The sequence below is a fragment of the Gracilinanus agilis genome, chromosome 1, assembly GCF_016433145.1.
Source record: "Gracilinanus agilis isolate LMUSP501 chromosome 1, AgileGrace, whole genome shotgun sequence".
Classification (NCBI taxonomy): Eukaryota; Metazoa; Chordata; class Mammalia; order Didelphimorphia; family Didelphidae; genus Gracilinanus; species Gracilinanus agilis.
In genome coordinates, this window is record NC_058130.1 from 362,100,037 (window position 1) to 362,115,559 (window position 15,523).

At 35.3% G+C, this 15,523-nt stretch overlaps 1 protein-coding gene across 1 annotated transcript in view; it reads right to left on the minus strand.

Annotated features, from left to right (window-relative positions):
- The window catches only part of MAP3K1 (mitogen-activated protein kinase kinase kinase 1), a gene marked incomplete at its 5' end in the record, with an annotated part of 82,271 nt that overhangs the window by 13,201 nt on the left and 53,547 nt on the right, over window positions 1–15,523 (minus strand). Inside the window, 9 exons of the mRNA XM_044681062.1 lie at window positions 208–299; window positions 2,205–2,326; window positions 4,776–5,057; window positions 6,618–6,801; window positions 6,904–6,985; window positions 7,495–7,616; window positions 10,289–10,437; window positions 11,505–11,621; window positions 12,114–12,314. Coding sequence (XP_044536997.1) covers window positions 208–299; window positions 2,205–2,326; window positions 4,776–5,057; window positions 6,618–6,801; window positions 6,904–6,985; window positions 7,495–7,616; window positions 10,289–10,437; window positions 11,505–11,621; window positions 12,114–12,314 — 1,351 coding nt within the window. The remainder of the gene's footprint in view (window positions 1–207; window positions 300–2,204; window positions 2,327–4,775; window positions 5,058–6,617; window positions 6,802–6,903; window positions 6,986–7,494; window positions 7,617–10,288; window positions 10,438–11,504; window positions 11,622–12,113; window positions 12,315–15,523) is intronic.

A 15,523-nucleotide genomic window follows, 5' to 3' on the forward strand; every position in this document is an offset into this window, starting at 1 on the left:
CTTTAACAATTTTTTTACAGATTAACTTAGACTTCCAATTAATGTCACCTAACTGACTGAATGAACAAAACATATCTCCAAATATCCATTAGGGTCTACTCCACTATTTTGACAGATCAAACTGAGAGACTATTAAAATGACACTATGAGTGAATTAATGGACAAAAACATAATATAAAAAGTTAATTTTAATTAGAAGGCTCTTACCAGATTTAAGTATTTCTCTGCCAACTGCCAGTTCTCCTGCTTGGCCCTTGCATAATTCTAAAAGTGTTGAAACTGAAAGCTGACTTGTACGGCTAAAAAAAGGAAGGGAAAACCAAGTCAAGACTAATGGTAAAGCTTATGTAAATGAGAATTTTAAAATGTTTGGGGAGAAAGAGAAACATTTCATTTGTCTATTTAGTTTTTATACCTAAAGTCACAGTAAATAATCACAAAGAAAATGTTATATACACAGCCTCACAGTATAGAGGGAAAATTGAATCCAAATACATTTCTTCAATTAAAAAACATGCATCTAATAAGTCAAAGTCTTTTGTACCTAGACTTAATGTCTCAAGTTTATTTCTTTCATACATTTAAGTCAACAGATAAACAATCATTCAAAAGTCTGGAACCATCATTTCAAGGAACAGGTCTCTACTGAATACAGAGTCAGAGGTACATTCAGGATCTGTAGGTGACTGAAAGTTTTGATCCAGTTTCTTCATCTGCAAAATGGGGATCCTGATGCTTGTACTAGGTTTATTTAACGGTAAATTGGCATTCTGGGGGGCTCTCCACTTCTGCCAACTGGGATCTACTAGGCTATCATTAAAGAACTTGAACTCCGGATCATTGCTTTATTTTAGTGAAATACCCAAAATAAACTCTCCTGTGGGAAGGGAAAAAAACCCACTGGTTTCTACTGTAGAGACTACTTTTTACTCAGCTACTGGCAATCTTTCCTAGAGTAGAGATAATGATATTTCCCTCTAATATAGCTTGTAGACATATAAGGATAAATAGTGAAATGTTTTGGACTTTTTGTAAAATGTTGTATACTTATGGTTGTTGCCAGCTGTCATTTCCAATAAAATCTCCTGACAAAGATTTTAACAAAAACTGATTTCCCTAGGTCACAAAGTATTTTTTGATCCCTGTCCAGTCAATCTCTTTAAGGAACATCAGTTATACTCTCTTTTTAAAAGCATGCCATTGAAGCAGCTTTATTAGTTTATATTTAACCTGGGGGTGGGAGGAACTTGAATTGGGTTTTTTTTCATCCTATCAACATTCAAAAAATTTCAATGAGTTCCTCTACTTTTCCTTATAGCAGGTACTGCACTGATATGGTACACTGCTGACTTTGGTGTTAGGACCTTAGTTCAAATCCTATCTCTGAAGTTTGCTGCCTGTGGGACATGCAAGTCACTGAACTTCCCTGGGCCTCTCAGTTTGCTTATTTATAGAATGAGGAAACTGCATTAGAGAATGCCCTGACTTGCCTTCCAGTTCAAGCTTTCTAACAACCTAAACAAAATCCATCTAATTTCCCAAAACAAATAAAATATACACTTTATGACCTAGGAGTCTGAAGAAAAGGGTGACATGATTTTTCCTTCCCTAATTACAAACCAAAAAAAAATCTTTTACCTTATTAATTTAGGAAAGGAAGAAATAAGGAGTGTCCATATATACCAGTGATTCCCAAAGGGGTGCTACCGCCCCCTGGTGGGTGTTGCAGCGATCCAGGGGAGCGGTGATGGCCACAGGTGCATTTATCTTTCCTATTAATTGCTATTAAAATTAAAAAAAATTTAACTTCCAGGGGGCTAAGTAATATTTTTTCTGGAAAGGGGATGGTAGGCCAAAAAAATTTGGGAACCACTGATCTATACATTAAGGAAATGAAGCGATGGTGAACTGTTTCATCATTACATATTTAGGCTAGAAATGTGATTTCAGGAATGTATTTTTTTAAATGCTTGCAACAAAATGACAGACAGTAATAGAATTTTATGTGAACTAAATTATTTCTCTAGATCATCAGCATTAACTTAGCGATATTTTATTTCAAGGATTTTTTAAAAATTAGGAAACACAATATTCAAAGATTCATTCATTTGATAAACTGTCTATTATGTGCAAATCACTGATGACAAAAGTAAGAAACTGACTGGAAGATATGAGAAATTTTTTGAAAAACCTCATGACCATACCTATTGGCATCTGCACATTTGACTAATATAGTTTCTACTACTGGCCTCAGAAGTTTTTGCAGTTTTATTCTTTCGGCCAAACTATGGCAAGGAGTATACACCAACATGGCTCTTAATGTTTTCTAGGAGAAAGAAGAAATACAAATGGAAAGTCAATTAAATTGTCTCTATGAAGTCCATTTTAATTCTCTAAAATCCAGTATGCTTTTGTAAGAAAATCTGAATTAATAAAAAAAAAGAGAAAACATTGTGAAACAAATCTATGAAATAACTGTTAACCATTAAATTTATGGTCCAAATAAAAACCAAAAGGGGATGGCCTAGGAGCACCCTGTTTGGCTCTAAATCTATAATTCTTTAAGACTCTCGAACTTCCTCCATTGATATGTGCTGGTTGAATACATCTACTTCTGTCTCTAGGCAATGAGTAGACTTGCAGATAAATTCTTGTCCTCAACTCTTCATTTTAAGATTATGTCAGTAAGAATAATGTCAATTTTAGCCACTTTCTAAAAGTTCTAGCTTTGATCATGAGGTACATTATTTGCTACTTCCATGAAGTTAGGCAAGACACAAACTCTCCAAATCTCAGTTTCTGCATTTGTAAAATGTGGATAATGATAGCACACTACCTATCTCACAAAGAGATATGGCACCCACAATTTGGCCAATGCCTTACCATTTCAATTTCTGACACTAAAATTCCAAACAAAATGGATAGCTTACTCTCTCCCAAATACATTCTATACTGTCCTACCTCTATGCTTTTAGGTATACTATTCTTTTTTTAAAAATTAATATAATTTATTTCCAGTGTCTCAGCCCTTCTCCACCCCACATCAGAGAAGGCATCATCCAAGAGATGGATATGTATATATAATGTCTTTCATGTTTCCATTTTTGGTTCATTCTCTGAAGGTGACATTCACAAGTTATTATTTTTAATAAACCTTACCTTCTGTCTAAGAATCAATACTATGTATTGGTTCTAAGGCAGAAGAGCAGTAAGGGTTGAGCAATGGGAGTTACATGACTTGCCCAGGGTCACACAGCTGGGAAGTGTCTGAGGTTAGATTTTGAACCTACAACCTCCTATCTCTAGGTATGGTTCTCAATCCACTAAACCAGTGATGGGCAAACTTTTTAAAGAGGGGGCCAAAGGAAAGGAAATGCTCATCTGTCAGTCTGTTTCTAAGGCAATTCTTTTGAAGTTTCATTGTATTACATCCTATTCATTGTATTTGGTCAGGAATAATGTCGCATGGCTGGATAGGACATTTCAGGGGGGCCCATATGGCCTGCGGGCTGTAGTTTGCCCATCACTGCGCTAAGCCATTCAGTTGCCCTTCCCCCTCCCATTTAAAAAAAAAAATTAAATCTGTTCATCATTCATTATCCCATATAGTTTTTTTCAAGTTTTTTTTTAATTAGCCTGCTCATTGTTTCTTATAGTCCAGTAGTATCCCATCACAATTATATATCACAATTTGTTTAGCCATACCCCAACTGGTGGACAGCCCTTCAATTTTCAGTCTTTTCTACCACAAAGAGAGCTGTGGAACATGTAAATTCATTTCCTTTGGAAACAGATCCAGCAATGATATTGCAGAATCTAAGGGTATACCCAGTTTTATAATACTGGGTCTAATTCCAAATTGCTCTCCAAAATGGTTGGATCAGTTCACAGCTCCACCCACAGTGTGTTAGTGTCCCCACATCCCCTCCAACTTTTGTCATTTTGCCCTTTTGTCACATTAGCCAATATGATGGGTGTGGGATGATATCTCAGAATTGTTTTGGCTTGCATTTCTCTAATCAGCAGTGATTTAGGACATTTTTTTTCATATACATATATATATGTATTTATAGCTTTATTTTTTTCATCTGAAAATTGTTCATATCTTTTGCTCATTTCTCAATTGAGAGAAAGCTCTTAATTTTATAAATCTGACAAAGTTCTCTACACAGTTTCAATGAGACTTCTATCCAAGAGGATGTTTATAAAAATATTTTTATTAATATCTGGAATGTGTCACCCCTTATTATTCAATTTAAATACTACCCACATTTTGAGATCTAGCCTCATAGTGTTCTCTTTCCTCATTCCAAGATGCCTTCTCCCTATTACCCAATGCTAGCCACATTCTTAGGCACTTGTGCACCCTGTGCCCACATCCCTCTTACCACTTCAGACTGTAAGCTTCCCTAGAGGCAGTGTGGTGTGGCTAACAGAATGATGGAAGAGAGTTAGGAAGACCTGATCTTGAATCTCATCTCCGGACACTTAATTGCTACTGGACCCGGGGCAAGTTGAAATTGTTTGCAGAAATTCCCACTAAATGACTTAGGTTTTTAGGAAATTGTTCCTTGACTCCCTATGAGACCAAAATGTTCATTCTAAAGCATACTTTGTCTTGCCCTTGATATGGTGACTAGAAGATACATTATTAAAATATGTATACACTTAGGTTGTCCTAGTATCTTACTGGTAATTTATCCAGTTAAACATGGCACTGTCTATTAAAACAGTAACAATAAGCATTGAAAGTGATAAGGAATAAAAGTACTTACTAAAGCAGCAACATAGACTTTGTAGACAGGGTCAGCACAAACCATTGACAGAACACTGCAGCAAGCCTCCACAACAATGTCTCCTGAGATACCAGGCTGAGATGACCCACTAGCTGCTCCAGCACTTGGGTTGTTTCCATTGTTGCTCCCAGAATTTCCAGTGCTTTCCCCATTAGCCAACAGCAGAGCACCACTAACATCATGGGAAAGACGCCTGAGGGCCATCTCTCTTATATTCCAGTTTCGAGAAAATAAGCAGCCCACCAGCTCCATTCCAAATACCTACACAAAAGTGAGAGAAACACACCACCATAAATTCAATTTGATTATGAAGAATGTGAAACAAAAGGCCTTTTAGTTGAATTATTATTTATTATGCCATCAAGTACATAAAATTCAATTGCCTTTGCCATATTACCTATTTGTAGACATTTCCACTTATCTGTCTCATGTATCACATGCCCACATCCTTCCCATTGTTTCAGACTACAATTCACAATAACGTCTACTTAAGAGTTAGGGATCATCTTAAATAATACATATTTCCAAGTAGTCATAAAGGACATTAATATTTTAGTAACTAAAAGATATTTATACATAAAAATTTCCATCTAATTAATACTCCTTTGCTCTTGAAAAAATAAGTTCAAGAACTGAGAAATGCAAATTTTCTTCTAAAACTAATAATATTAAAATTTGCAGAGTAGCATAATTATATCAGAACAAGATAAGGAAAAGTGAAAGCAGAAACAGAATTAAAACTTTTGAAAATTCAACTCTTTTCATTTTCTTTTAACTATTAAATGTTAAAGAAGAGAAGCAGGAAGACTATCTACTGAATGTAGAGGCCTTCAGTTTTTACACCTTTACTAAAAAAAGGTCAACAATCCTCAGAAAACCAGAACAAACAGCACCTTCAACAATATGGTATTAAACTAGACTGCTGACACGTATTCACAAAATATTTGCGTTATTGCTGTTGCTAGTTATGAAGTTGAGAATTTAAGATAAATACCTAAAATACTTTAACTGTGTTTAAATACTTGAAGGAGAGACCATCCTGTGAGAGAGGAATTAAACCCATCTGTTAGCCCAAGAAAACAGAACTAGGTATGATCAATGTAAGTTGGAAAGAGGCAAAAAGTTAAGCAAACTTCTCAAAAATTAGATGTATCTAAAAGTGGAAAGGACTGCCTCTAGAAATAGTGGGTTTACCTCAGTGAAGGTCTTTGAACAAAGGTGATATAAAAACTTATCTAGTTTATATAATATGGCAGGGTCTACATTGGATTAGGTGATCCTTCTAACACTCAATTTTGTGATTCTGTTAGTCCAGGATTAAGAAAACCTCTAGATTGTAATGTCAAGCACTTTAATAACTTATCAAGGGAAGTTGTATAGCTTTTATTCTTTGAGAAGGACATGAAAATAGGCTCATCTAGATGTGAGGAATTAGACTAGATAACCTCTTGAGGCCTTCTCTAGTCTTTTGTTAAGAGAATATTATTCTTTTGTTAGTTATATGAGTAAATAGCAGTAATACCCCCCAAAAAATTCCGAGACAATATTTATTCTGGTAAGCACAATTTAAGTCAAACACTAACACGTGGGGGTTGAGGTGAGAATGGTAGATTTGAAATTTAAAGTCTTAGAAACAACTATTTCCTAGATTAACTTACAAATATATTTTTTAAATGTTAAATTTGTAGTAGAATATAAGTTCCATAAAGTCAGAAGCTGATATTTTCCCTCTTCATATCATTAACAATTAGCACAAGGTAGGTATTTAACAAATGTTTACTAAATCAAACTGAATAGAGAATTTTATAAGAGACTAATTACCTGAATCCATGGCTCAGCTAAATCTTTATAGGCAGGAGGGATCTGCTGAACTCCATAATGAGTCAGGTTAAAATTACTATCCTGATTTCTTCTTTGTGATCCATTAGAAGCCTGCTGCTGTACAGTTTGCTGCTGTGTAGTTCGTAGAACAGAAGAGGAATCCACAGGACTTGGCAATTCGTGGCTAAAATTAAAACATTAATAGAGTCTGCCAAAAATATAGATTTAATTTAAAAACATTTTTATTTTCAAATAAATACCGAGAAGTCATTGATTAGAATCTGACCTGTAGAAATCATGGGACCTCCACTTAGATCTACAAAGAGGGCATATCAGAGGCTCTCTGTTTCTTCTACATTCTTCTGCCCCTGAAAAATAAAAATAGAATTTATCCAAAGAATATTCCCTAAATAAGAACTTGTGAAAATGTAAATAAAAAAAGGTTTAAATGCAGCATCTAATGCAGTATACCCCTTATAAAATTTATACTGAAGACATCACAAGAAATAATCAGAGGCACTGGTGCCCTGCCTCATTCAGTGGAATACTGAGAGAGGTCTTTCCTATTTTAAAAGACCTGGTGCTAATGAAGCAGGAAAATAATGAAGCTAAACTATTCTGATGCTAGTGCCTTTCTTAAATGTTATTTCGTTAGTTACATTAACTAGCTTTTTACTTGCTCATTTGCAAATTTCAAGAAATTCAGATTAGTATTAAACACCCAAAACATCTCAAGTTTAAGGCTTTTCTATAGACTAAATTAACTAGTGCACACATTCATTCAGAGTTGAATCTTGTTAAAATCTAAATTAGTTGGGATAGGTCATGGAATAATTTAATTACATTCAGGATGAGCATGAATAAAACAGCAACATACAAATTGACATGCAGTGGTGGTGCAACTTGTTCCTACAGCCATCTTCACATACTGTAAGGCTCTCTTCATCAAGCATTCCTAACAAACAAATGGGGCACATCTGTTCCTCTTCATCCTTCATACTATAGAAAAAGGAAGCGGAGGAGAAAAGACTAGCATTAATCACAAAAATATAACTTTAATTTAAATGTTTGAGAGAATATTAACTCAAATTTCCACTTTTTTAGTCTATGCATGACTTGATTAATGAAAAATATAAGATAATTACATGAGTACTTTTGTTATTTCAATGGGAAGTCATGGTATAAAAAAATCTGATGATTTTAAGGTTTCTTGTATTTATGTGGTATCTCATAAATTCTACATAAATTTTCAGTGTGACCACTAATACTAGTAAAGTTTTTGGTCTGCACCTGTAATTTCATCATGTGGAAAACTCCTAATGTGTGAATTTCCTTCTCTGGATGACTGACAACCACTTATCTGCAGCTCATATCTTAAGAGTTGCCTGGTGCTCTGAATACCTGAGTAACCTGTCCATGAGCTTTTCCATCAACTACTTTCATTACTAGTCTATAGTCCATTTTACTGTGATTAATGTAATTATTGGGATAAATTCTGCCAGAAAATATTGATCAAGAATCAAGTCAAAAACAAATTATTTCCCCCACTTTTTACCACAGCATCTTTTGAAAAATTATGTTCATTTATCCATACACAATATGGTAATAATTTCAAGATTTCAAGTTAATAGAATATAAAATCAGTTTTGCACCTGTTAGGGTCCTTGGTGATCACACAGATCAAACCCAGGTCTATTAAATTTGATAGGGAGGTACCAAAAAGGTGTTTCTTGGTTCAAGAGTCCAGTTGTCATTATTGAAGTGGTATGAGGAAAGACTTTATGTAATGGTATTTGACTTGGCCTTTAAAAACAGGGTAGAATTTCAGTAGGCAAATGGAAGAATAGTTTAAGTGGATTGAACTGGGGCAGAACAGTTTGGTTTAGCTGAAGTGCAGAGTATTTTAAGGCAGCCTCATGAGGTAAAGCTGGTAAAAGACTATGGAGGGAACACCAGGGAAAGAAGTTTTAATTTGACTCAGTGGACAGGAGGGAATTATTGAAGAAGAATAGAGGAATGACATGTCTATTATATTTCTTCATAAGGAAAATTAGTATGACACCCAGAGTTATTAAGTTAACTAACATCACACTGAATTTGTGGAAGTACTGGGACTATAACTGAGACACCAGCAGTTTTCAAGAACTAAAGAGAAATACAATAACCTGGTCCTACAAATTATAGATTTTTTGATCCAGTCAGATTTTTTCTCAGAGGCACCTATTCCTGCCTAGTATTATGCCTGTTGTTATAAGTTGCTCTACCAAGTATTGAAGTGGTTGTATGCATGAGTGTGCGGGTGCACACAAACACGCACGTCTATTCATGAAGGTCAGCAGAGTTACGTTAAAGACTACAAAATGAAAATATCTACCAGTTTCTTTCCTATTCTACTAACCTGTAACCACTCTGGCCTCCTTCCCCTCCCCCACCTCAACTGTATATCTGTACACACATGCTGGAAAACTAAATAACAGATCTCAATATAATGTGTAATTAGCATTTAAAGGAAAACAAGTGATGATATAAAGCCAGAATTTCAGATAGGATTTATGTAATGTTAGTCTATGATTGATAGGAAGCAAAATTAAACGAACATCTTTAAATGTGTGCTTTTAAAAGCATACAATATGATAGCAAAAAAAAATCATGACCAGCAAAGATGTAAATTAAATCATCCAGTCTAGTCAAATTACAGGTATAATCTAGAAGTAAGTGTGTGAGCATGGGTGAAAAATACCTGTTCATATAGAACTTGTCCATCTGTAGTGTGGAAAAGGGTGGGTGAAGGGTAAGGGAAGGAATATGGAGAACAGAGTTCCATCAATATATTATGTCTCCTGGATATAGCCTTTAAAAAACCCTAGATTTTTCCTAGTGTTTTAGATGGTTCCCTTTCCTTTCCTGAGGACACATTTCCTGTTTCAGTTTGGTCATTTTAGATCGACATAATACTAACCTTGTATTTGTGTAGTACAGTGAAATTTGTCCTTTATATACCATATCTCTATCTCACAACAACCTTGTGAGTTAGATGATCTACAGGTAGGATCAGCCTCATTTGAAAACTCATCTGAGGAAACAAGCTATCCTCTGAGCCACCAAGCTGCCTCTGATAAAAGAGGTTCTTCACTTGGAGACCATGGACCCAAAAAATTGGATGGGGGTGAAAATCAAAACTTTATTTCAATTCTACTGGTTTCTTTTGTAATCCATTGTATGTTAATTCATTTAAAACAACATTATTCTGAAGGATTCTAATAAAAAAAAGATTAAGAATCTCTGATCTATAAAATGGAGATATCTTTCCTATCTACTTTAGCAGACTTGTGAGGTTCAAATGATATGAAGGTATGTGAAATGATACCTTGTATCTTATAACCTTATACTATATAACAAAGTATATGAAAGCATTTGTGAACACTGAAGTGTTATACAGGGTACTATATTCATATATCTATTTGGCCATGTTCCAATAATCTAATCTAAGGGGAAAATCTAAATAGTTACAATTGTTAATATGCTTTATTCTTGATTTTAACTTTCTCACTCCAAAAATGCAGTGATTCCAAACAGGAATAATTTTCAAGTAAATCAACACTGATATACATACCCTTAAAATCACAAAGTAACCAGAGAATAAAGCTTTTAATTCCTTAAAAAGTACTGACCTGTTTTCTGAACTAGATGTAGAAGTACTAGATGATGACAATGTATGGGAATTTGACATGCGTGATACAAACTTCTGGATGGTGCTACGAGATGGAGCTTTGATCCTTGAGCTACGCCTACTGTGATATTTCTGGAACAAACTCTCAACCTAACATTGGAAAAAGACAGTAACAATGATATTGATGCTACATTCTTATAAACAAAGGTGTTGATTCTAGGAGACTCAAAATTGATAAGCCTCATTTTCTTTTAGTTGTTCAATAAACTGATGCAAGAGATTAAGAAATACAAATATGTTTACTGATCTTCAAAAATGAATGGCAATTGTTTAGGAAAAGAGCAAAACAATCATTAAATGGCTTATAAAAATGTAATCAAAGGAATACAACCGTCTAAATCTCTAACTAAATGAAATATACTTTTGCACCTTTAAAATGATTATAAACTACTTTACAATTATGTTCAAGATATTAATTTTCTGGTTTTACCAGCTAAATAGCTTTTTAAAAGTGCTTCTATTTGCTTCTTAACCTCCTGCTATCTGGCTTCTCTCATTTTCCTTGATTTCCGTGAGAAATACATTATCACATTCTTGATACTCTATTCTCCTATCCTCTACATCACCTCTAGCTGCTCCATTTTGCCCTCTGGGATCATTAACATAGATCAGTTATGGCAAACCTTTTAGAGATGAAGTGTAGGGTCCCTCCTATCCCCAAGACTGCATTGTGCCCCTCCCCCTTACGCCACACACACAGGAGGAAGTGCAGAGGGGTGAGGCATGTGACAAATGTCCTGTTTGCAGGTAAAGAGGGTGAGAGAAGAGGACGAGTGCTCTGCTCCCCTCTACCTCTGCTGCCTGTGAAAAAATGTCACCAGGCACAGCATAGAGGGGGAGAGGAGCAGCTCTGCTGCCAGAGGCCCTGTGCTTTTCTAGTAATGAACTGGGGGTGAGGTGAGGGGGAGGAAGGGTGACTGAGAACTCACAGAGAGTGCTCTGAGTGCCATAGGTTCACCATCACTAACTTAGGCCTTACCTGAAATTCTGTCTTCAGCTTTCTCTTGTGCTCTTTTTCTTTCCTTACTATCTCTTCCACTTTTCTGGTTATAAGTATTGGATCTATCTGGATAATTTTCAAATCTTGGTCCCTTTGTTTCATCATCTAAATTTTTTTTTAATTACTAACAACTGAGAGTAAAAACACCATAAAATACCTCAAAATTTTTCAAAGTTTTCCTCCATAACATTGGATCTGAGGGTTCTAGTTGAAATACTCGGAGCATAACAAACAACAGATGGATACAAAATGTTCCACGGCCACAGCTGCAGGTCTAAATATTAAGGAAAATACAAAGGTAAGTTTGTGGTTCTAATGGAATTTCCAAATACAGCTTTTTACACGTTGAAATGTTATTGCAGGCATTTTAATTCTTATTATTTCCAAATTTACTATATTAATGTTATTTATTTTAAGATTATTACATTCATGTGATTGTGAAATCTAAGCATTTTCACTGAAAATAGTAAGGCAAGAAAAGTTACCTACAATTTTAGTAATTATATTAACAAAATTTGTTTTAATTTTTCATGTAAAAACCCTTTATAACATTTGCTTTATCATTTATTTAGCAAGACTTTTGGAATGTATTTAGTTATGACACAGAATTATTTCATTTTTAAGAAGGTTAACTTTGAGCTAATATACATACTAAAAAACTTAGTATTCTCATTTTGTTTTGTATTTCCCAGTACCTGACAGGGTTACTCATGTAATACATTAATAAATGTCTGTTGATCTGAATTAAGAAGAAAATTTATCCTACCTGAGGTCCAATAAACACCCTGTATTTATTGTCTGGGCTGTCTCCTCCAATTAGGAAAGAGTTTGGTCCTATCTGCTGTAGTAAGTATAACCTGGCTCGCATGACTTTGTTGACACGACGATTTGTTTCCTCAGGGCTATAGGGGGAGAAGCCATCAGGGGATGGAGCTCTTCGGGGTGGTGTGATTCTCCCACTCTGAAACTTTAGAATATCAATTTCTAGTAAGAATAGTTTCTCAATTTTTAAGAAAGAAGCTTTTACAGAGAAGAGGGGTAAATAGTATTACTACAGCTACTCTTCCACTAGTAGACAGCAAATGTGGAAAAAACAAAAACAAGGTTTATGTTATTGGAAGCAACGACTAATGTAAAATTCTCAATTTATTTTCTGTGAGACTCCAAATGAAAGCGTATGAAGCTTTTCTTAACCCTCGTCACCCAAACTTAAAGACAAACAAAAAAACAAACAAACAAAAAAACCCCTACCACTCTGCAAAAATCATCTACAACCTCTAACTTTCTCCTATATGATAGTAACATTAAGAAACCCATTTTAACATGCACATTTGCTAAAAAAAACTCACTATTACTTGTCTCACAAAGGAGTGAGAGAAGAGCAGAATTATTCCTTGAATATGAAAGATTCCCACTTGGGATGTTTCATGCAAAGATTAAAATTAATATACAGGGGGCAGCTGGGTAGCTCAGTGGATTGAGAGCCAGGCCTAGAGACGGGAGGTTCTAGGTTCAAATCTGGCCTCAGACACTTCCCAGCTGTGTGACCCTGGGCAAGTCACTTGACTCCCATTGCCTACCCTTACCAATCTTCCACCTTTAAGTCAATACACTGAAGTAAATGGTTTAAAAATTTAAAAAAATTATAAAAAAAATTAATATACAATAACTATTATATTTTATGAAGTTTATTAATAATAACTAAAGTTAGCTAACCCAGCCCTGGTCGAGAGAGAAGAGAGTCAGGGGGGAGTTATAGAACTTATCAACAAAACATGACCACACAACGTGGTAGAGAGATTAAAAGGGATTCTGGGAAATACTAAAGGAATTTTGGGGAATGTAGTTCAAAGGTACAAAATCCTCTAATTATACATTCTTCTATTAATGATTGAGTAGTAATGAGCAGGGGGACTAAGTGGGACTGGAGAGAGAAGAAGAAAGTTGGTTGGTGGTGCTTTTATATGTGATGGTACTTCTAAATCACCTCTTTGGCAATGGTGAGTGGGGTCAGAGTAAAGTTGAGGATATGGCAAATAGAACAGATGTACCTGCTTTCTTCTCTTTTACACTTTCTTCCTTCCCAACTTAAAGGTTATCTTTATGACTTCATTTTAAGCTAAATTTCATCTAAGATGATGGGACAGATGGTATCACGCACTATACATTCTGATCCTGGACCCATCCCTCTATAGTTTGCCCTGCACAAGGCTCAATATTTACTATTTTGGGTAACCCATTGGTAACTAGGTCAGCCATGTAATCCATCATCTGTCACTCTTAACTTCACTGTAACAGAAACTACAGTTTTTATGATGGCTGCAGAATTCTCAGCATATCTGCTAGATCAGCATTGGTGAACCTTTTTGAGATCACATGCCCAAACCACACCTTCAAGCAGTCTGGCAGCCTGTGAGTCCTGGCATTACCCCAGACAGTGGAGGGAGGAAGTGCTTGCATTGGGTGAATGGGTGAGGCATGTGAAAAATGTCCTTAGGCTAGGTGGAGAAGGGAAACAGAATAGCCCCCCTCCAGCACATGTGCCATGCTTTCCTCAAGATGGCTCTAGATATTCCATTAAGATAACTATTTTTAAGCAGGCTTGCATTAGAAATTGGAATTGTTTAAATAGTAGATGAAGTATTGACCTACTAAGATCCAGGAATAGAGTTGTAAAAATTTCTGGTTACATAATCGCAAGGATAGTAGTCATCTGTCTTTCCTTTGGGAAAAATTTCTTTTTACCTGTCACTTCTTATAACCTTAATAAGGTTATTAATAATAATAATAATGATAATAAATAAGCAATACTTGCACTAATGACATGAGCAAACTTCCAATTTATCATAGTTCAAGAGTCATCTTTGATTTCCTATGCTTAATCGGTTGTTAGGTCCTGGCAATTCTACTTCTACAATATCTCTTATTTCTATTTCTTCAACTTCCACTGTAAGCTCCAAGTTCAGGCCTTCATTACATTTCTTCTATACTGTTATTACCACATTTAAGAGGTTTTCTGGTTTCTAGTCTCTTCTTTTTCCAAACTGTTTTCTAAGGTACTGCTCTCTCCACTTCATCACTTTCCTTGGAAACCTTTAGTGGTATTCCAAAGAAGTAAGTTTTATCCTGCTAGCTTTCTTTCTTTGGAAACAATAACAAATTCTTCATAACTCTTACCACCTTGTGACTCTGTATCAATTCTAAGTTAGAAGAGTGACAAGGGCCAGGCAACTAGGGTTAATTCCTCAGTCACACAGTTGGGAAGTGTCAAGTCATATTTGAAGCCAGGTCCATTTGACTATAGACCTGGCCCTCTTTCTACTGTGCAACCTAGCTGCCCTATTCTGGTAGCTTTCAAGATGCCCACTCTGCCTTGCCAGACTCCTCTCATGGTGTTTTTCTCTTCATATATAGGTAATGAGGTGAGGCAGTGAATATAACATTGGATTCAAGAGTCAGAAGACACGAGTTTGAATCCTTCCTCTGACACTTACTAGCTCTGTGACCCTGGGTAAGTCAATTAACTTCTATCTCAGTTATTTCATCTGTAAAATGAAGATAACAGCACCTATTTTGCAAGGCTGCTAGTGAGGATAAAATGAGAACTTGCTATAGCTTGTTCTACAAGCCTAAAGTCTAGCTTTTATTATAACTCTAAAACATAAAAGTACTCATTCCAATTCTGCATAGTTCAATCTTTGTGTCTTTATTCAGACCATCTCATATGACTAGAATCAACTCTCTCCTACGTCTACAAGCTGCAAATGATCTTTCCTCAAGTTTTTCATAGTTCTTTGCATTACTGACATGGTCATGTATTATATTTGTATGTCTACCCCCTCCCTCATTAGACTGCACATTCTTGGGTATAGAGTCTGTAATTCCATCTGCATTAGCACTTAGTTGCACAAAATAATGTCTGAAATGTTATGTATGCATAAATCTATGTTCCCTTCCTGTGCAGTAGTTTATCTAGTTCCATAGTACACAATAGCTTTGTCTTTTAAAATTGTCAAATATATATGTACAGCACAACTCAGCACAAGAGGAGTTAGTTCTAAGTGAAAGTATCTTCCAACATGTTAATTTCCTTTTTGAATTTTAGCTTCTCAATATGTTGCAATTTTGAAAGAATTATTCCCACATGGATTTTAAATAAACATTTAAATAAGTTAA